The following is a 22,005-nucleotide window of genomic DNA, read 5'->3' as shown; positions in this document are numbered from 1 at the left end:
TTAGCAGCCCTAATGATCTTTTCCCCCCCTGAATAGGAGGCTGAAAAGGTTTACAAACACCAATTGTGTGGTTCTGTATTTCAAAGGACTACTTGGGGAAAAACTGGGACACAGAGATGGAGGACTGCCTGGAATGAACTCTGGAAGCCCTTTAACATCAAAGGATTTGACATAGGCTTAGGAGCTTTAAAAGGCAGGAACCAGGAAAGATCTTTGGGACACAGAAGGGAAAGGTGGTGTCAAGAGCGGTCAGAAGTGAATGATTGATAGAGATGTACGGTTTTCTTTTCATTTTACTGTAATTAAGCTGACAATACCTTATTATATGGTTTAATTTATGACAAGTTCACATGTAGGGATGTTATGCAGATTGTTTCTCTTTGTTTTACTATCATGTTCTTGCTGTTTTTAAGACAACTTCTTTTTAAGAAAAAACTACTTTTGTATGGGTAATTTCACGCAGACAGCCCATAACCACTCAACCATTCAAGGTCTCAGGAAAAGGCACGTGAGAACCGGTATCCTCTCCTTGTGTGTTGCACAGGACCATGAGCAGATAAACACAAAGGAAAGCCCAGTAACCAAGGAGAAGATGCAAGTACGGAGGGGTACATGTGACACGCTGAGAAGAAGTCAATGAGGTGTAAGCTATAGAGGGTGGCTGTGACTGATGGCAGGAGCGGTAGAGAAAATAAGAAGAGATGAAGGCATGGATGAGGATAAGAACAGAGGTGAAATGAAAGTAGTGGTACATATGTGCAACACTGCAGAGGTAGATTTACAAATGTAGGACATGGAAGGGGAGGAGAAGAGCTCATATGAGTAAATGGAAAGGCTAAGTCGGTGAACGAGATAGAAAATGGTTCCAGGATAGATGGAATGAGGAGTGTACAAGGTTAAGACTCAAATGAGGGTTGCATATAGTGGAGACAAGAGGTCTTGGGTGAGGAAGGAAATGAAACTGCTAAAGAGAAGCCCATCTATCTTTAAGAGTCTGCAAAGCTTCCAAGATTTTCTTGAGCAAGGTCTGAAAGGGTTTGTATTGTGACTTGCAATTTTTACATATATCAATACACCACTGAACCATTTCATTATCACTGTAGCATTTTTTCAATCCTTTAAGAAAGGTCCCATGAGGAAAATCCCAGTGGAAGAAGGTGGCATTGCCTCTACTGACCAGGGATTCTACCTGTGTTCCCTTTGTGACTCCACACACACCAGTAATTTCACACTAGTGCTGAAGAAAGCAAATTATTTCAGTGACATGTGAAGCCAAAGGAATGGTTCCTCAATGGTTGAGGTTGGAAGGGAAGGGACTTGCTCCTGTTTTGTCTTCCTAGCATAACATTCTCTGAGAGCAATTAATACTCCTTGTAAGATTTTATGCTGAAAAAACAAGCATTTTTTGTCGATTTTGCTTTGTTTTACCTTGCTGCTTAGCTCTGTTTCAGCTGGGAACGTTCCAGTACATGGTACTGATGTATATCATCCCTGTAGAGCTCATGTATATCATCAGTAGAGCTGAACTACCTGGTAGAAGGGCTGCATTTTGACTTAAACTACCTTTTCCCATGAAAAAAGCCATGATGCCTCTAAAACGCTACCACCTGACACTGGCTAGGAATGGGGTGAGCGGAGACCACTACTTATCATGCAAAACATGCTTGTCTTACTGTTAACTTGTCCTTTCCCTTGCCCTGCCTCACTGGTCTGGTTCATGCACCTGTTATGTATTGTCATAATCCAAACTATAAGCGCTCTGGGGCTCTGTTTTCTTTACTACATATTGGGGCCTCAACCAGCACAACGTCGGTGAGAGCTGTTAGCCACTAATGTAACAAAGATTAAATTCCAGCCCCCTTTTCTGGAGAAAAACAATTGGAATGACCTCACCAAAATGCTGTAGAATCTATCATATGCAGAGAGGTTGGGATCAGTTAAGGTGGGATTTGTCTGCAGAGATGTTTGGGTCAAATCTTTATATCACTTTCTTGATGTTGGAAGCAAAGAGCTTCTACCAGCAAAACACAGGGTTTATTAAATTCTCCATGATGGTGTCCATTGCCAGGAAGGAAGGTGTGAGTATAGCATGCAGCGACTAGAACGCTAACTCTTAAGAGGAAGGAATTTGTCTTCATCTGTTCTGCGAAATGCTCTGCTCATAAGAATATAAGAGCTGGGTCAGACCATGGAACATCTTGCCCAATATCCTGTCTCTGACAGTGGCCCATACCAGAGCTTCAAGAGGAGCATACAGAACAGGGCATTAGGAATGATTCGTCCCTTTCTTTTACTCCCAGCTTCTGGCAGTCAGAGGTTTAGGGGCACCCCAAGCAAGGGATTACATCCCTGACCATCTTGGTTAATAGCCATTGATGGACCTATCCTCTGTGAACTTATCCCATTCTCAACTGATTTATATTTTGGACCTATCACACTATCCCATGGAAACAAGTTCCACAGATTAGTTGTGAGAAAAAGTACTTTCCTCTTGTTCGTATTAAACCTGCTGCCTATTAATTTCATCAGAGGACCTCTGGTTTTGTATTGTGTGAATAACACCTCCCTATTAACTTTTTCCATACCATCCTTGATTTTAACAACCTCCCCTTAGTAATCTCTTTTCTAAGTTGAACAGCCCTAATCTTTTTAGTCTCTCCTCATACAGAAGATGTTTCAAACCCTGGACCATCTTTATTGCCTTTCTCTGAACTTTTTTCCAGTTCCACTATATCCTTTTTGAGCTGGGGACACAAGAACAGGACACAGTATTCAAGATGTGGGAGAACCATGGATTTATATAGAAAAATATAATTCCATTGTCTTATTTTCTATCACTTTCCTAACAGTTCTTGACTGCTGCTGTGCACCGAGCAGATGTTTTCAGAGAACTACTGATGGTGACTCCAAGATCTCTTTCTTGGATGTAATAGCTAATTTATAACCCATCATTGGATATGTACAGTTGGGATTATTTTTCCAGTGTGAATTACTTTGTGCTTATCAAAACTGAAGTTCATCTGCCATTTTGTTACGCAGTCATCGAGTTTTATGAGACCCCTCTGTAACTCCTCACAATCTGCTCTGGACTTACTATCTTGAATAATACTGTATCATCTGCAAAATTTGCCACTTCACTCTTCATTCCTCTTCCAGATCATTAATGCCTATCACCTATACATAAGAACATAAGAATGGCCCTGCTTAGGGTCCATCTAGCCCAGTATCCTCACTTCTGACAGTGGCCAGTGCCAGGTGCCCCAGAGGGAATGAACAGAACAGGGAATCATCAAGTGATCCATCCCCAGTCCCCCATTCCCAGCTTCTGGTAAACAGAGGCTAGGGACACCATTAATAGTAATATGATACATCGAAGATTAAAAGAACATCAGGAAACTATTAGCTTTGCATGTTACAAACCTTGGCAGTCCGCACATGAGCAAGGGGAGGGGGCACATAATATTTTGGGTGAAGGCTGTAGTGCTAAATGAATAACAAGGTTTCCACGTGAGAAAATCCATGGAGCCAGTGAATATAGTGAAGAACGAGGTGATAAACAGTTGCATTGGGATCAATATAGGCACATTCTGGCATGCTTACTTACTGGGCTGCAGGGTTCCTCAAGCTGGCTGGTACACCTAGTCTTATTGACTATACCCAGGAGTGGTTTGAATGAAAAATTGGAGTTTAATGAAATTTAAAATACAATTTTACTGCCCTTTTAATTTCTCATAAATCAGCAGTTAAAGGACTTTAGAGATTATGGAATTGTTTATTTTATGATGTAAGTATTGTAAAAAACAATCTGGTTTAACAAGCAACGGACTGTGTTACACTGGTGAAAAATACTTTTGTAAGAAAAACAACAGCCTTCTTTTCTCTTTTTGTCGCAATGTCGAAATTTGGGTCATTTGTGGTTCCAACTACCTCTGAGATATGCAAGGTTTGGAAAAATATCAAAAAGCAGGGGGTCCTAAAACATAAAAAAGAATAGTGGGCATAGAAGTAGGTTAAAAGCCACATATCAAACTCATTGTAAAATTATAGGTTATAAGAATGTCCTTGAAGACAGCACATAGAGACTTTTGCAAAAACAACAAAAAAATGACTTTTCTATAACCATGGGCATTTCCTGTTCTATCTGTGGGTCCACAGCTTCTTTGTTTGTTTGTTTTTGCTTAAAAAAAAAAGAAAGAAAAAAACAGACTGGAACTGGACTCCTGGGTTTAGTTCTGACTACTACAGCACTTGTCTGTGTCCTTGAGCAACTCACTTAACTTCTCGGTGGCTCAATTTACAATATGGAGATAAGAACAGTCATACTGGGTCAGACTAAAGGTCCATCTAGCACAGTGTCCTGTCTTCTGACAGTGGCCAATGCCAGGTGCCCCAGAGGGAATGAACAGAACAGAGAATCATCAAGTGATCCATCCCGTCACCCATTCCCAGCTTCTGGCAAACAGAGGCTAGGGACACCATCCCTGCTCATCCTGGCTAATAGCCATTGATGGACCCAGCCTCCACGAACTTATCTAGCTCTATTTTGAACCCTGTTATAGTCTTGGCCTTCACAACATCCTCTGGAAAAGAGTTCCACGGGTTGACTGCGTGTTGTGTGAATACTTTCTTTTGTTTGTTTTAAATCTGCTGCCTATTAATTTCATTTGGTGACCCTAGCTCTTGTGTTATGAGAAGGAGTCAATAACACTTCCTTGCACTATTTGTGAAGGCTTTTTATGTCTTCATATAAAAGGTGCTAACAATGCAATGCAGTGGTAGTATCATTACTAGTAATAATAGGAAAACATTTCAAAGTGACTGGTGACCTTCTGCAAACTGCAGACATGTCACTGTTAAAGCTGAACAAAACTTCGAACTCTTCAGCAATTAATACATCTTGGGAAACAGCTTTGCAACTGGGGGAAAAAAAAAAATCAATGTACCTTTATGTGTAGGTCTGGTTCCTTATAACATTTTCTTCAGTGCTTTGTCCAACCTACTTTTAGACGTCTGAAGCAATGTGGTTCCCATCACTTCCTTTGAGGGACAATTCACAGGATGACAGATCTCATGATTCACAGGTTTCGCTCCAATCACTAGCCTAACATGTCAATTAGAACCTTGCAGCTCAATTCCTGCTTACCTTGCTCACACCAGAAATCCTGCTACATATATTCGACTACTCACATGAGTAAGGTGGCAGGATTTGGCCTTTCATGTTTACTAAAATGTATTTAAAGCCCTGAGAATGCTTTCTCTGCCAAGGTTTTTAAATAAATAAAAGGTATATTCAGTGCTTTGAACATACAAAGCACTATCCAAAAAACGCTATGTACATTGCTTCTCAGGAAGAATTTGTAGCACAGACTGGGAATTCCACGATGATCATGTCTGGGTTTGGTGGTGCAGTGCTTGGCCCTAAACATCTGCCTGATTATTGGGTCTAGGCAGGCGGGTAATATCTTTTACTGGACTAACGTCTGTTGGAGGAAGGGTCCAGTTTTTGAACTACAGAGAGCTCTTCTCCAGGTCTGGGGAAAGACCTGAAGAACTCCTCCTCCTCTTCTTCCTTCTCCAGATCTGAAGATGTTTTTCAGTACAGTACCTAATATTATGCGAAGACACACACACACTAGGCATTTTCAAAAATGTGATCATGGACGAAAACTCTAACACCTCAAGATCCCATGCCACTGAAGCCAAAGGGAGCGATGTGTGCTTTGCATATCTGTAAAACCAGCCCTTAATTAAATAACGAGGGTAATTAATACTTCAGGTGTGGAGGGCAGGGACAGGAACAAGGCAAACTGCATCACTACTGGAGATGATAAAGCTGAGCTTTGCACCTGAACTGACAAGTAGACAGAATTCTCGCAAACAAATTAATTTTCTTAGTACATTGGCTATCCAGTGATTGATTTTTGTTTGTTTTTTAGTGTTGCATTAAAATCGTGACAGGCTGCTCCTCAGAGGAGGATTCAAATTATTCACGCTGTCAGCAAAAGCACCAGACAAACAAATAGGAGAGAGGGCTTTTGGTCTTCGAAAAGGAAGAATGACCTACGTCTGCGTTTACCATTCTCAGTGGCAAACAGCAGGGTTGACAGTGATGAATAGGAAGGTCAGGGCAACAGCATCTGTCTCAATTTTCCTGACTGAGATGGCATCTCAGGCCTTGGTTGGGCGGAGCAGGTCGCCTGCCCCTGCTGCTCAGGTTGGCGGCACCTGCTATTGAATGTCTGAGTGCTCCTGATTTTGTCTCGCAGAACAATTGCCTCCAGATCTCGTGGAATTTAAGGAATCGTGCTTTTAAAACCTATATTAAATGTCATCCATTTTCCTTAGTGTTTGGGGGTTTTAAGAGGGAAAAAAAAGCTGCCGCTTAGTGACCCATGTTAACAAATGGGAAGAAAATTTGACAGGGTTACGAAGTCCATTTTCAGCCAAGCAAAAGAAAGCTAAACTATTATTAATGACAGACGCTTCACATTATTTTCAGCAGCGTAGACTGGCCCTCCACGAACCCAGATGTTGATAATTTGGGATTGAAGACAACTTTTTCAGGGCCATAACCGTTACTAGACTTTTATGTGTGGAACTGTTGCAAAATTCAGATACGGTTCACACTGCTTTGGGCCAGATCCTTCTCCAAGGAGGATGCAAATAAGAATGTTGAGAATTAGGAAAACGTTAAGGATCAGGCCCTCAGACAGAAGAAACTTAACTGGGTAACCAGCCAGGGAACTTATTTAACCTTGATAGTGAATGTCAATGGTTGCTGATTAATTGAAACAGTCTTAGCAACATTTGTGTTTAACGGGAACATTTGGACAGTATCAAATGGTACTCACTTAAAGAGAAATGACATTTCAAGTTCTGATTTCTTTATATAAAGGTGTTACCAAATAAAGATTATAATAAGCATGAAATGCAATCAACATTTTCTCAGGACCTGGTACTACTCGCTGAAGTCAAACTCAGTGGCAAAACTGCCATTAACGGGAGCAACACTGGACTGACAGAATGTCCCAATTCGGAGGGCTCTGCTGTAATGAGATTGTGCCACAGAACTTTGCCAAGACACGTTCCCAATCCTAACATCAACCTTCTGGCTTTCAGGGTTGCAAGAGAGCCACAGGGGTGGGTATTTTGATTTTTCACTTGTGGCATTTTCAAACCCAAGTTGTGTTTTTTGTTTCTGAAGTTAATTTTAAAAAACAACAACTATTTATCAGCCCATGCAGAGGAAATTTACATTTGCATCAAGCAGTGTATCTACTGCAGAGGTGGATCATTTGATATTTTCACAAATGCCTAGGGATGTAATGACAGATACATTACATGGTATGGAGCTGAAAGTTGGCATATAAATTATCACTCTGAGGCAGTAATTTTCTCCTAAAAACCCTAGTGGCTTTGTTAAAACATCTTGCCGCTGCAGTTGCAGAAAATCTGGGACGAGGTTTCAGGTCTTGTGTCTGGATCCTCTGACTGAACAATTGCTTGATTTTATAATACAAAATTTCACAGAAAATTAGTCTGTACTGCAAAATGGTGAATTTTTGTATATTCATAAATGATTTGAAAATATCCTTATACTTTAACTTGGAAAAAATGTCCATGGAGCATGTGCACAGTATTTTACCTCCGCTATGAAGGAAACAAAATGGTTCCATCGGTTCTTCACTTCATTTTACTAACTCCTGTGTATACCAAGATAATGAATTACTTGGATAAGGCTTTGGGCCTAATGCAATGTTTACACCCAGTTTTTAGCCAGGCAAACTGAAATGGTCTTTACAGGAAGTTTTTCTGAATAAGAGTTCAGTAAGGACATCAGGATTCAGTCTCTGATGTATATAGATCCCCACCCATTCACGTGACACCTGAACATTCACATTGTACCTGTTTCACTGACACTGCACTGCATCTCAAGAAACCTTAAGCTTGATATAGGGGCAAATTCTGCTCTCTGTGTAAATCCTTAACCTTAAATTAATAGGTCAATAGGGTTGCACAGAGCATAATCTGGTCTGGAAAAAGCCCATTACTGTAGGGATGATGCATGAGAAGGAAAGAATAGAGATGGAGCATCACAGCCCAAGTTGAATTTTGTGGGGCTGGCAGCTAGAGAAATCTTACTTTGCTAACAGAACAAACTATACATTGAAATCAGTGGGATACAGTGATTACTTAATCCTGCAATGTCATTTTCACCAAGTCACTTTTTTAGGGTAGAGGTGCATTTTAAGTGAAAGATCTAAGGCTTTTTAGAGGGTATATGCAGAATTATGCTGCGTACCATCAATATAGTCTAGGTCTACTCCTATCTAGTCTCCTCACTGTGAAATCAAATCATTACAGAGAATAATTAGGCAAAGCATCATAATCGCTTAATGAGGAGAACGATTAAACTATTATCTATGCCTGTAAATCTTTGGCGTGTGCTTTATATCACTTACTGCTATATCACTCAGTACATTTTTTAAAATGTTCACAACTTATTCTGAATGCAAATGTCATGGATTCAAACAGGCTAGAAAGAAGAAAGACCTATCAGGTGACTAGCCCATTTCCTTGCCAACGCAGGACTAGTCCCTACAGCATAATTTCTAGTTGTTTTGCCTAGTCTTGTTTTAAACACTCCAAGCAATTGGGCTTCCACAGCTTGTCCTTCAGAGAATTTTTTGCCCTGCCAGGTGAATGCCATTGAACAACAGTGAAATACTGTTTTTCAAAGGACAAATAGGAAAGTAAATGCAAATTGTTAGCCAAATATATACATATTAGGCATAGCACACACCACATTATTATTGTGGTACATACAGCACACGGGCAGTTATGTTCATAAATGATATTACGCCTTTCCCACAATGTTGTTCACTTCCATTCATGTAAAAAGTAATACCCATAAACCTCTGCACAGCTGAAGTCAGCAGTGGCATGGGCAGATACCCTGTGAAAGGCAAGATGCCTGAATGGTGTGTCCTAGTACAGGTTGGGATGTACCTCTGTGGTCTAACTGGTACCTGGAATGCAGCATTTAAAACAGAGATAAGGAAGAAACTGGTGGATACAAGAAAACAAAAAAAAAAAAGCTGGTTGGTGGGTTAAGTCTTGGGTGCAGAGTGCTATCTACACCCGCAAACAACCCTACTATAGATAGAGCAAGTTTAAAGGCATATTTTTTGAGGCACAGTTTCTGTTTCAGGCAAACTGAACACTTTGAGAACTGCTTCCCAGAAGGAATGGTAAAGTAGGAACTCTCTCCGTTCTCTACTGTACCGCTTTGTCTTTGAAATACATTTGGCATTTCAGTTATTTGTTCTCTTACACATTCTTAACGACAAACCACAAGTGTAGTCAAGCAACTGGCTATACTTTAGACAACAAAATAGAAAGGGACACTGCGGAAAATGAAGACTTTAAAGGTCAGGCCAAGAAGCGTGTTACCCCAGTACAGAAGTTGCTTCAATAGCATATTTTCAGTCCACGCCTATCATCACCCTGATCACATTTTACATCCCCTCTCCTCTCCATTTTTAAATGTATGCTCCTACAAGGCAGGGACGGTGTCTTCCTGTGGGGCTGGAAAGCACTACTGCAAAACAAACAGTTGCTTCCTGTCAGTAGATCTTCAAGATCTACCCAAGAACCACCACTGTCCTAGCAGCAAGCCCCAGTGCCCAACGACTAAACACGGTACAACAGGATAAATGGAATGATTTTGTGCCTTACGTTCACACTCCTCTACATCCAGGTTGAACTGCTGTAAGGCCCCCAATGTAAGCTGCCTCACTTCAGCTTCTAGCAGCAGCTGCATCAGTGAAGTAGATAAGTGTTTGCATGCAGACATACATGCAGTCTGAGCCACCTTACCCTGAAAAATAAAAGGGAAATCATTAAGGAAAATGATGCACAGGATCCAATGGGACCAACCTGTTTAATCAAAAAGTATGTACATTCCACCCAGCTGAAAGAGTCCCCTCTGGTACTTGGTATTGATATGGTTCCCAGACATATGAAACCTTATTGTAATGATCCTCATTAAAAGAATTCCTTTTTAATAACTTTAAAGAAGCTACAGCAGGGCTAGATCCTGCATGACAGAAAAGACCACCTAAGAGAAGCTCAGAGCCTCAAAGCTGAAGACCATTGTGTTTAGTGCATTCAGCGCCTCTCTATCAGTCATGGATCAGCGTTCATGTTGCACTCCCCATCAGTACTCAGCCTGGCCCAGACAGCTAACGATCCAACCAGCGGACCGAATTCGATGATGAATCCTGGTCACGTGCCATCTAAGGCATGTTGTACATACGCTAAGAATACCTAAGCAATGCCCAACAGCTAATGGGTACAAGTTATAACATAAGCTTATTTTGCACATCATCTTTCTTGAAAACTGCATGCTTTAGAGAATTTACTGAGTTCCTAGGCCAAAAACAATAGCACTAACTGTATTCATTAGTACTGCAAACTCAAATCAACAAATGAACCAGTATCTGAAGATATGCAGAGTGGGATTTTCAAAAATGTTTAGTAATGGCCTAACTCCGTTTGTATTAAAATCAACAGGAGTTTTACTATTGATTTCAGTGGGAGAGGAGCTAGGCCTAGTGCCCAGATACCACATGGAATCTATATTATGGTGCGGCTCTGGCACCGTTCTCAGGCACCAGTTTGGATGAGAAGCAGAGTGGAGGTAAGCCTGTGGCCCACTGCAGGGCGTACACACTCCTACTGTCTATAGCTGTAAAAATGAAGTCCATACTAAAGACTGGCTCTAGCAAGCTTAGTGCTCTTCAGCCTTCTTCTGATGCTATCTAGGTTCCTTGCAGACACAAACAAGGTGCGAGCTGAAGGAAATGTCATCGAAGGAACAAGGTAATTGAAATAGCTGTGGTTATCCTGATAGAATCACTCCCCAGGGGGAATCCGAGGCAGTTGGCTGCATCTCCTGTCTTGTCCCACACTAGGGAATGTGATTATCAACATTCTGCTCCCCTTAAACCACATCTAATTCACCAGTGATTAATTAACTGGTGATGCCTACAGGGAGGAAAAGTAACTCAGCCATTATTATGTGAGGGCAGCAGTGACTGCTGCTGTGCAGTAAAGCAAAGCAAAGTGCTCGGTGCAGACATTTTAAAACCTGTGCGGACACTAACTTCCTTAGCTCCAGCATGAAAAACAAATGACAGCAAGTACAAGTGGCCAAGACGGCTCCGATAAAGATCCAATCCTGCCTATACTCCATTAGGATTTTCTCATATTAGTTAGGAATTATTCCTCTTGCACATATACACAATTTAAACTCAAAAACACAAAATATGACCCATTTCCTGGGCTTTCGGTTTAGCCACAACTCCCCCCCAGTTTCAGGGGTCTCTGCATGGGGAAATTTACTGGTCTAATTATATCAGTAGAGATGTGTCAGTGTAAGTCCCATGGGGATGCTCTCTCTCAGGATTCAGAGTGCCTTTTTTGGTTCCACTTAAACCATTTCCAGAGAGACAAACTACACTGAAAAGGGAACTCTAGAACCTGAAAGAGAGATGTCCACACGGGGAGATATACTGCCATAGCTTTACTGGTATCATTGCTTAAAGCACAGTATCATTATATTGGTATAGCTATCCCAGTAAACTTTCTTGTGTAGAAAAGCCCTAAATCTCTAATCCTGTTTCTTGGTGGAATGAAGGAGGATTCAATAAGAAACAGGATCAGAGTTTTAGGGCTTTTACACACATGGAAATTTACAAGTAAAATTGCTTATAGCACAGTATAAATACACTGGTACCACGACGTATATAAACTTCCTCATGTAGAAAAGACCTAAAACTCTGATCTTGTTTCTTACTGAATCCTCTTTCATGCCACCAGCTACGCCACATATATTGTCCCCCACATTACCTTCAGCTCCCTTGTGCCTGTGCCAATATTTGTAAAATAGGAATGACGCTTATCTTTTAAAGAAAGGCAATTTGAAAATTATGGATGAAAAACCCTCTATGAAACTTAAGTACGATTATTTGTGCAACAGGATTTAGGGATGGTAACACTGACTGTTTTGTTGCATTCCTTTTTACTGCTCAGTTTAATAGTCTGTAAAAGTTGTAAGGTAATTTTTTACCAACTACTTAAACCTCTTGAGATTTGTGAGTATATTATTAAAAACGTAAATTGCTATTAGCTTCAGCTGCTACAGGAACTACAGAGAAAATTCTTATTAAATATTTAACTATTATTTCCAACATGTACTTTCTTTAGGCCTTGCCAATTAAATTTCATTCTTGAAGAACAGTTGAGATCTCAACACAGGAAAGATAGTGCCAGGTACAACTGCCTGGAAAGGTCAGATAGGTGATACTGGCAGTAAAATGACTGGAGTTAATCGTATGCAGCGGTGCTGTAGCAGTGCTGCTCCCAGGATTTTAGAGAGACCAGGTGGGTGAGGTAACATCTTTTATTGGACCAACTTCTGCTGGTGAGAGATATAAGTTTTCAAGCTCTTCTTCGGGTCTGGGAAACGTACTCGGAGGGTCACAGCTATATACAAACTGGAACAAATTGCTGAGCCTAAGTAGTTAACACATATTTTAAGGGACCGTTCAAGGTGAAGAGGCCAGTTAACACCCCCCTGCAGTTAGTAATCTGGGCAAAGCCAAGCACAAACTACTAAAATGCTTGCATACTAATGTAAGGAGCCAGGGGAACAAAAGGGATGAACTAGAACTACTGGTGGTGCAGGAAGTAAACCAGATATTATGGGGATAAGAGAAACATGGTAGAATAATAGTCATGACTGGAATACAGGCATTGAAGGGTATGTGCTGTTCAGGAAAGACAGAAATAAACATAAACGTCATGAAGCACACTATATATTCATGATGGGGTAGACAGTAAAGAAATTAGACGTGATTAAATGGATCAAATGGAATCTGTGGTCAAAATCACTGAGGAAAAAAGGTAACAGAGGCTGCACTGGGATAGTGCTTGGGGTGTCCTACAGACACAGCACTCCAACTGAGGTCTCACCAGTGCTGAGTAGAGCAGGATAATTACCTCCCATGTTACTATACCCTAAATATTAGCCTTTTCTGTAACAGTATCACATTGTTGACTCATTAAACTTGCAACCCCCCCAGCTTGGTGACATCCACAAATGTTATAAGCATACACTCCACTCCTTTATCTAAGTCATCAATGAAAATATTGAATAGTCTTGGACCCAGGAGAGACACTTGCAGAACCTCACTAGATACATTCTCCCCTTCCCAGTTTGACAGCAAAGTATTGATAACTACTCTTTTAGTATGGTCTTTCGATCAGTTTTGCAACCATTTTATAGTAATTTCATCTAGACTACCATTTCCTAGTTTGCTTATGAGAATGTCATGTGGGACTGTGTCAAAAGCCTTCCTGAAATCAAGACATATCACATCTATCCAACTACGGCTTTTGCTCTTAATCCATCAGGCCAGTAACACTGTCAAAGAAGGAAACTAGGATGGTTTAGCAAGAAATGTCCTTGACAAACCCATGTTGGGTGTTACTTATCACTCATCTTCTAGGTGCTTACAAACTGATGGTTTAATAACTTGTTCAATTAACTGTTTAATAATTTGACAAGATTTGAATAAGCCATTTTGTTCAGAGTGGCATTATTTTTAATTTTTTTTCAATGTAAATAATAATCAGAGCTAAAACATTAAAATATTGAATATTATAATTTACAATGCTGTTTTCCTCCTGAAAAGTGGCTATCGCGTATGTAAAATTGGCATCTTCCTCAACCAACAGATAGGCTCTTCATGGACATTTTCATGCATAGCTGCTCATACTTTCCTTAACCAAAAACCCCAATCACAAAATTCTTCTAGTCAACACAGCTGTGAGAGCGAGCTTGACTTTTCTCTATCTAATGCATTAGCCAAATCATGACTAGTGTACATCTCTACAACCCCACTGATGTCAATGGAGTTGCAGTGGTGTAACTGACAACATAATTTAGCCTGCAGAATCCCAAAAGATGAAAACAGACATGATGTGGGAGCAAGGTAGAATCACAGAATCATAGGGCTGAGAGGGACCACAAGGGTCATCTAGTCTAACCTCCTGCCAAGATGCAGAATTTGTTGTGTCTAAACCATCCAAGACACATGCTATCCAGCCTCTTTTTGAAAACCTCCAATGAAGGAGCTTCCACAATCCCTCACGGCAGTCTGCACCATTCTCCTACAGTTCTTACAGTTAAGGAAGTTTTTCCTGAGATTTAATCAAAATCTGCTATGAATCATAAAATCATAGAATATCAGGGTTGGAAGGGACCTTAGGAGGTCATCTCATCCAACCCCCTGCTCAAAGCAGGCCCAATCCCCAGCTAAATCACTCAAGCCCAGGCTTTGTCAAGCCTGACCTTAAAAACGCATTGCTTCTTGTCCTACCCTCTGTGGCAAGAGAGAACTTTTCTCCATCTTTTTCAAGTATTTGAAGACCGTTATCATGTCCCCCACCTTAACCTCCTCTTTCCCAAACTAAGCATACCCAGTTCCTTCAGACTTTGTTCTCAGATTCTCCAGCTACTCTTCAACTCCCATGATATGAAAAAGGTTTGTTCTTTCAACAGGAAAACCAGGGATCTGTTTGTCAGAGTCTGAATTTCATCTACTTCTGAAGAATTATGATGGAAATTATGAAGGAAAATAATGGTAAGGAAATGGTCTGATAGAGGCGGAAAAAAAACAAACGTTAACAGAAATTTAGCGAGGGGCTGAAAAACCAAGCTTTCCTTACGGAATATGGTCAAGGACATGCAGGTCATTGGGAGTTGGATGCCATTCATCTGGCTGAAATACCAGCTAACAGGAAAGCTACCACTAGAATAGAGAAAATACTATAAGCAACCCACCTGAGGCTTTTAGAAAAGGGAGCACTGAGAGCTTTCCTTGAGGCTTTACTAAGATCCTAAGGCTGAGAAGGACATTGCACCAGAAGATAGATGTGGATAGGGTGTTCTGGTGGGCAAACAGATTTCCCCACCCACTACAGGGCAATGTTAACCGCTAAGCAGACGTCCAAGGACGCCATGTTCTACAGACCAAAGCAACAAAGTGGGGCAAGTAAGTTTCCTTTCCCTGCACATTTATCATACCCCATAGTATCAATCTAATGCATTTTTTCTTGAGGTGCTTTCTTTAATAATCTAACCAGTTTTGCTTGCCTGGTTTGTTCTCAGGTTTTCCAGCTACTTTTCAACTCCCAGCGGCAAAACTTCCACTTAATTTTAATGGGCGCAGGGTTAGTTTTTAGGGTTTTTTGTATCAATTGAAGATTCACTGCCACTCTACATTTCAAACCTTCTCTGGCTAAGAAAAGCAAGACGAAGCTCTCTTTAGAGCCTGCCAAGTCACTTCTTTGGCCACAGGAGTCCTCAAGAAGTGATATGAGGTGACTTCAATCCCATTGCTGCTCCACAGTATTCTGTTCAGATTCTTCTACAGCCTTTATCACCACGGTAGTCGAGTGCCTGCCAGAAATGTCCTATATAACCTGATTAATATCTGTTACATGGCTTTTTTCTTCTCTCTTCCTCTCTCTATGAGGAAACCGTGCGGATATTTAAAAAAAAAAGCTATTTTTTATATACATATATACACACACATACATATACACACACACACGCACACTCTGTGCTATTAACAAAAGACTGATCAAAGAAGTGCACCTTGCACTTGGAGTGAACAGTGTTGAGTTGGGGATGGTTTTCAATCCTGAGTTCCTTCATTCCAGAGAGTCATTGCACAGACAAGCTTAACCTTTGTGGCAGTCAGTTCCACTCTGCATGAGGAGTCGAGCTGACTATTGTCCTCATCCTGGAGCTTCATGTGACTTTTTAAGATGTCCTTGGGCCAGAACATGCCTGAAGATAAGACCTAATGCCTTGAGTTTGGCATCTCAGAGACGCTAGTGTAGAGTGGACAATAGCTCTAATATACTTGCACAGGCCTGTGTTGCTGAGGAACTATGCTGCCATGTTCTGAAGTAGCTGGAATTCCCCAAAGGCTGATGGTTTCATGCCCAGGCAGATAACATTGCTGTCGTATAGCTGAGAAATGAAAAAGGCATGTATTACTGTGTATGATGGAGTATTTTAGCAAATCTCAGTATGATTGAGAAGCTGCCAAAGAAACAAAATCTGATTTTGTGAGGTCAATGCGTAGACTTAATTAATGTTTTAATAGTGTTATCTATGTATACGAACTATTTTACGACTATGACGTTCTGTTAATCCATAGAAACTAATATTTTGCTCTCATACTAGCTTGTGCCTAAATTGCAGAACTCACAGATTAAGCAGGTTCAAGATGCTAAAGGAAATGGTATTAGCAATTCAATAGGTAGCACTCGACCTTGTGATTCAGAATTGAACCAATGCCTCAGCACAGTAATGCGTTCTGTGCTGCTGGAGGGGCACATTTCAAATATTTCAACTTCTGGTCATTAAAGACCTTGTGACACTTTTTTTCCTACCTGGATACCTCCATCAATTTCAGTTGCATGCAACATTTTGCTTCATTTCCTGCCCTAAACTGGTTTGTAGTACTGCTATATAGTGTTCAAAAGTTGCTGTGTTTGACTCCACAGATGGCTGAAGTTCTTCTATATAAAAGTTCTCCAAATTTGTATAATTTTTAGATACAATTTTACATGACTGGACAATGAAATCATCTAAGAATTATCATCATCAATCACTGTTTAACAAATGCAGGAGCAAGAACATTAAATATATATGTTTTAATAAAAACAGAGACATACTTACAGAACAGCTAGTTTTTATGGCAGCTTTCCAAAATTCTATTCACTTTCCCAAATGGGGAGAGAATTTGGGTTTTTCTGATGGTTGAGCAAAATATCATGAGTTATTTTCCTCACTGTAGTCAGGACAGGCAAGTAGATTTTAACACTTGCACTAGTAAGTTTTCCTGACAGTTTTAGAATAATCTGTTTTTAAAATTAATCAGTATAATCTTAATATATCTTGAAAGCGACAACCATTGTTGGGTTTCATTCATCTTCTGCAGGGGGATTTTCCTTTTGGTAAGATGTTGGTCTATCCATTATGGAGGAAATATATATGTCTCCCATTGTTTATTGCTGTTCCCAGTGTCCATGAGCATTCATTACTCACCTCAAAACAAACAGCTTTATTAAAATTAACATGAAACACGGGAACTCTTATGTCAGGTAGAGCCAAAGCCTTTTACATTTTATCATGTATTTGTACCGTTTTGACACAGTCAGTGATTTAAAGATCACTTGCGCTAATTTCTCATTTCTAAACATAGTGGTAATCACAAAACTATTTCAGTGCTATTTTTCTTCATTATTGAGAACAGTCACTTGGGTTTTATTATGCACTGGCAATTCAGCTCTATTTGTTCACAATTTCATTCTAGCTTTAATTGACAGATATAAACAAAGCTGTCAGAAAGGACAGACAGCGGTAAGTTGTACATCGGGGCCAACATTTTGAAACATGAGATCATTTAAAAAATGTAACGTGCTCTCTCGCTCTGTTTTACAAGGAAATCAGGTTAAGGGCATTATTCTTTAATGAGAAATACAAATAATAATACTTTGTACCTGTCAGGCCAGATCCAACTGCCATTGAAGTCAGCGGGGCAAGACTGAGCCCTTACAGAACTTTCCACTGTAATTCTCAAAGATCTTTACAGAGGAGGAGAAGACCAGTCATCTACATTTTACACATGGCATAACTGAAGCACACAGAAGCTGAGAAACTTGCCTAAAGCTATATAGTGAGAGTTGCAGGCAGAGCTGGGAACAGAACCTAGGTGTCCTGAATCCCAGAACCATTTAAAGTCCATTAGATGACAAGTGCTCTTCTGTTCTGGATGCTACGAAAGATAACGTTTGAATGTTTGAAAACCATTTCTGAAGTTTTCTCTCTCTATGTAGATGGAAGGTGGTGATCTGAACTGCCCTGGGACATTCATCAGGTATTTTGCCATGAAGCTCATCTTGCCAGCTATACCATAGCCATACCACCATCTACTATCAGAGGGGTAGCCGTGTTAGTCTACATCTGTAAAAGCAGCAAAGTGTCCTGTGGCACCTTATAGACTAACAGACGTACTGGAGCATGAGCTTTCGTGGGTGAATACCCACTTTGTCGGATGCATACCATCTACTGTTATCTTATCACCTATGTTCCTTAGGAGGTACGTTGGTGGCAGTTCAGTATGTGGTGCTCCTTCCGTGACTCGGCATTGAATCCATGCTCCAAGTGTCACAAGAGTCCTGAACCCAAAATGACCTGCAGCCATCTTCTGTATGGACTTAGCATAACCCGCAGCCATTTTGTATGTTCAGCCACCATACGTTGGAAATAAAAACTATAGTCGGGAAAATTCAGCCTTGGCTTAGGTAGACAGACAATACCAGTTGAAGCATTACTAACAGGGAGAGATGCAGTAAACCACAGATTCATGAGACTGGAAGCGAATATGGATAAGCTAACCTTGAGTTTCTGCAAGTTTCTTACTTGATGTCTGAGGCCTGGTCTACACTACGCATTTAAACCGATTTTAGCAGTGTTAAACCGATTTAACGCTGTACCCGTCCACACTATGAGGCCCTTTCTATCGATATAAAGGGCTCTTTATATCGGTTTCTGTAATCCTCCCCAACGAGAGGAGTAGCACTAAAATCGGTATCATCATATCGGATTAGGGTTAGTGTGGCCGCAAATCGACGGTATTGGCCTCCGGGCGGTATCCCACAGTGCACCACTGTGACCACTCTGGACAGCAATCTCAGCTCGGATGCAGTGGCCAGGTAAACAGGAAAAGCCCCGCGAAATTTTGATTTTCACTTCCCGTTTGCCCAGCGTGGAGCTCTGATCAGCACGGGTGGCAATGCAGTCCCAAATCCAAAAAGAGCTCCAGCATGGACCGTACTGGAGACACTGAATCTGATCGCTGTATGGGGAAACAAATCTGTTCTATCAGAGCTCCGTTACAGAAGACGAAATGCCAAAGCGTTTGAAAAAAAAATCTACAGGCTACACAGTGCTGCGTGACAAGCGTAACGGGAAGCCAGAGACTCAAACGGACGCTCATGGAGGGAGGGAGGTGGTACTGAGGACTCCAGCTATCCCACAGTCCCCAGCAGTCTCCAAAAAGTATTTGCATTCTTGGCTGAGCTCCCAATGCCTGTAGGGTTAAACACATTGTCCGGCGTGGCTCAGGGAATAGCTCGTCAATTTACTTCCCACCCTCCCCAAGTGAAAGAAAAGGGAAAGAAATCGTTTCTTGAATTTTCATTGTCGCCCTATGTCTACTGAATGCTGCTGGTAGATACGATGCTGCAGCAGTGAAGAGCAGTATCTGCTCCTCTCCCCTTCCTGGTGGCAGATGGTGCATGCTTGATAACTGCTGAATACCCTTGGCTGGCCTCAGGGGCGCCTGGGTAAAAATAAGAATGATTCCTGGTCATTCCCAGTAGATGGTACAGAACGGCTGGTAACTGTCTTCATCATAGCCACGGGGGGCTGAGCTCCATCAGCCCCCTCCCTTTCTGGTGTAAAGAAAAGATTCTGTACTGCCTGGATTATCATAGCAGCGGGATGCTGGGCTCCTCTCCCCCGCACCACTTAATGTCCTGCCTGGACTGTCATAGAACGGGGAGGCTGCCTCCCCCTCATTTTATCTCACTAACAAGTCACTGTTTCTTATTCCTGCATTCTTTATAACGTCATGACACAAATGGGGGGGACACCGCCACGGTAGCCCAGGAAGGTTGGGGGAGGAGAGAAGCAACGGGTGGGGTTGTTGCAGGGGCACCTCCCGTGAATGGCATGTAGCTCATCATTTCTGCGGGATCTGACACGGAGCAGCTGTACTCTCTGATACACTGCCACTCTAGTACACTTGCCCCAAATTCTAGGCAGGACTGACTCTTTTTAGAAACCATAAGGAGGGATTGACTCAGGGAGTCATTCCGAGTTTTGCTTTTGCGCCCCCGGCCGACCTCAGCCAGGGGCACCCATGATAGCAGCAGACAGCACAGAAGGACAGATAACCGTCATCTCATTGCCAAATTACCCTGGCAGCAGACGGTACAGAACGACTGGTAACCATCTCTGCTATCATGCAAAAGCAAACGAATGCTGCTGTGTAGCGCTGGAGTATCGCCTCTGTCTGCGGCATCCAGTACACATACGGTGACTGTAAAAAAAAAAAAAAAAAAAAGCTGTACGGGCTCCATGGTTGCTGAGCTATGGTGTCTGCCAGGACAATCCAGGGAAAAAGGGGGCGAAATGATTGTCTGCCGTTGCTTTCCCGGAGGAAGGAATGACTGACGACATTTACCCAGAACCACCCACGACAATGATTTTTGCCCCATCAGCCACTGGGCTCTCAACCCAGAATTCTAAGGGGCAGGGGAGATTGCGGGAACTATGGGATAGCTACGGAATAGCTACCCACAGTGCAACGCTCCGGAAATCGATGCTAGCCTCAGACCATGGACGCACACTGCCGAATTAATGTGCTTAGTGTGGCCACGTGCACTCGACTTTATACAATCTGTTTTATAAAACCGGTTTATGTAAAATCGGAATTATCCCGTAGTGTAGATGTACCCTGAGTTTCTTGTTAAAAGTTGCTTTTGCTGATAAGTAGAAACTATGAGGTTTTGCTATTGCTAGAGAAATTTTTAGTCCATTAGGGGTTATGATTGGTTAGATTTATTGCACAGTTTTAAGTATAGGGGTTTTCACAACATTTTTTGGTGGCCTCAGAGTGTGGCTATTAACTCTTGCTGGTGGCCACTCTGACATTTTTCCTAAAATACTTAATTAACTTTAGGAAAAACAAATAAATATGCACATATACATGTCCAAATCATTGAAATTTATTTATGTAGGGTTTTTTTGCAGACTCAGTAATAAAAATAATGTACAGTTGTCTCTATTTACTGGACCAAAACAGAACAGAAACACAAAGAAGGTACTTTGCATGTTTTGCTTTTTTGGTTGATTTTTTTTAAAGACTTGTTAGCTAGTAAGTCTGCTACTGTGAAAAGTGATATTTATTAATATCGCTTTTCACAACAGACTTACTCAGCCCCAGCAAGCTGGGAGACAAATTAAGCCCTGGATAGGGAGGCAGGGAGACCAGGGGTGATGTGGGGGCTGGAGGCGGCAGCGGGGCTCGGGGTGATGGGGGGCAGGGGTGAGCCTAGAGCTGGAGCTGGGGTCCTGCTGCATGGCTGGGGATTGGAGGAGGCAGCAGGGACCAGGGGTGACATGCACGGGGGATGAGTCCGGGACTGGATCCCTGGGGCCAGAACCCGAAGGCCTGTGGCTGAGGGCTGGAGATTGCTGCCGTCCGGCCAGCGCCTGCCACCCACTATGCCAGGGCTTCAGCACTGCCCCTGCGAAGATGGGGAACTCACGCTGGTTGCCTGCTTCTACAGTGTTTGTGGCTCCAGAAGGGGACATACCCAAGCTGACAGCCCTGGGGGAGGGGCCGCTGCTCTGCCCCTCCCCTCAATCACTACCCAGGAGGCTGTGGCCACATGAAAAGCCCCTGGTGGCTGAATTTGAGAAACACTGGATGAAGGACTCATTTAAACTATATAATGAGGATCAAAAGAGAAGCTTGTTGGAACCTAATGCCAGGAGACAGTTCATGACCAAAAGCTGCTAGAATGCTTATACCCTGCATGACCATACCATCCAGCAGCCGCAGCCCCAGGCAAAATCCAATCTTGACTGGCCATCGGGAGATGTCCACCTGCTTTATTGGGAGTGGCGAGCATTAGATGCTTGGAGTGTGTATTCTGTTGATGAATTGATAATAAACATACATTAAGGATATTTACTGCATAAAGGCTCTTCGACTGGGAAAAGGTCCCATTAACCATCGAGGGTCACTGCACCCAGAGGGGGAGGAAAGGACTCTAAACTTGTGTGGC

The 22,005-nt window shown here is 41.9% G+C and overlaps 1 protein-coding gene across 3 annotated transcripts in view; it reads right to left on the bottom strand.

Annotated features, from left to right (window-relative positions):
- EXOC6B (exocyst complex component 6B) overlaps nt 1–22,005 on the bottom strand; it is a 435,787-nt gene that overhangs the window by 113,031 nt on the left and 300,751 nt on the right. For all 3 annotated transcript variants that reach the window (XM_050943361.1, XM_050943362.1, XM_050943363.1), the window contains one exon: nt 9,739–9,880. In XM_050943361.1, coding sequence (XP_050799318.1) covers nt 9,739–9,880 — 142 coding nt within the window. The remainder of the gene's footprint in view (nt 1–9,738; nt 9,881–22,005) is intronic.

The sequence above is a fragment of the Gopherus flavomarginatus genome, chromosome 3 (assembly GCF_025201925.1).
Source record: "Gopherus flavomarginatus isolate rGopFla2 chromosome 3, rGopFla2.mat.asm, whole genome shotgun sequence".
In the NCBI taxonomy this organism is placed as follows: domain Eukaryota; kingdom Metazoa; phylum Chordata; order Testudines; family Testudinidae; genus Gopherus; species Gopherus flavomarginatus.
The sequence above is the reverse complement of the archived record's forward strand: the minus strand, read 5'-3'. Positions and strand labels throughout refer to the sequence as shown.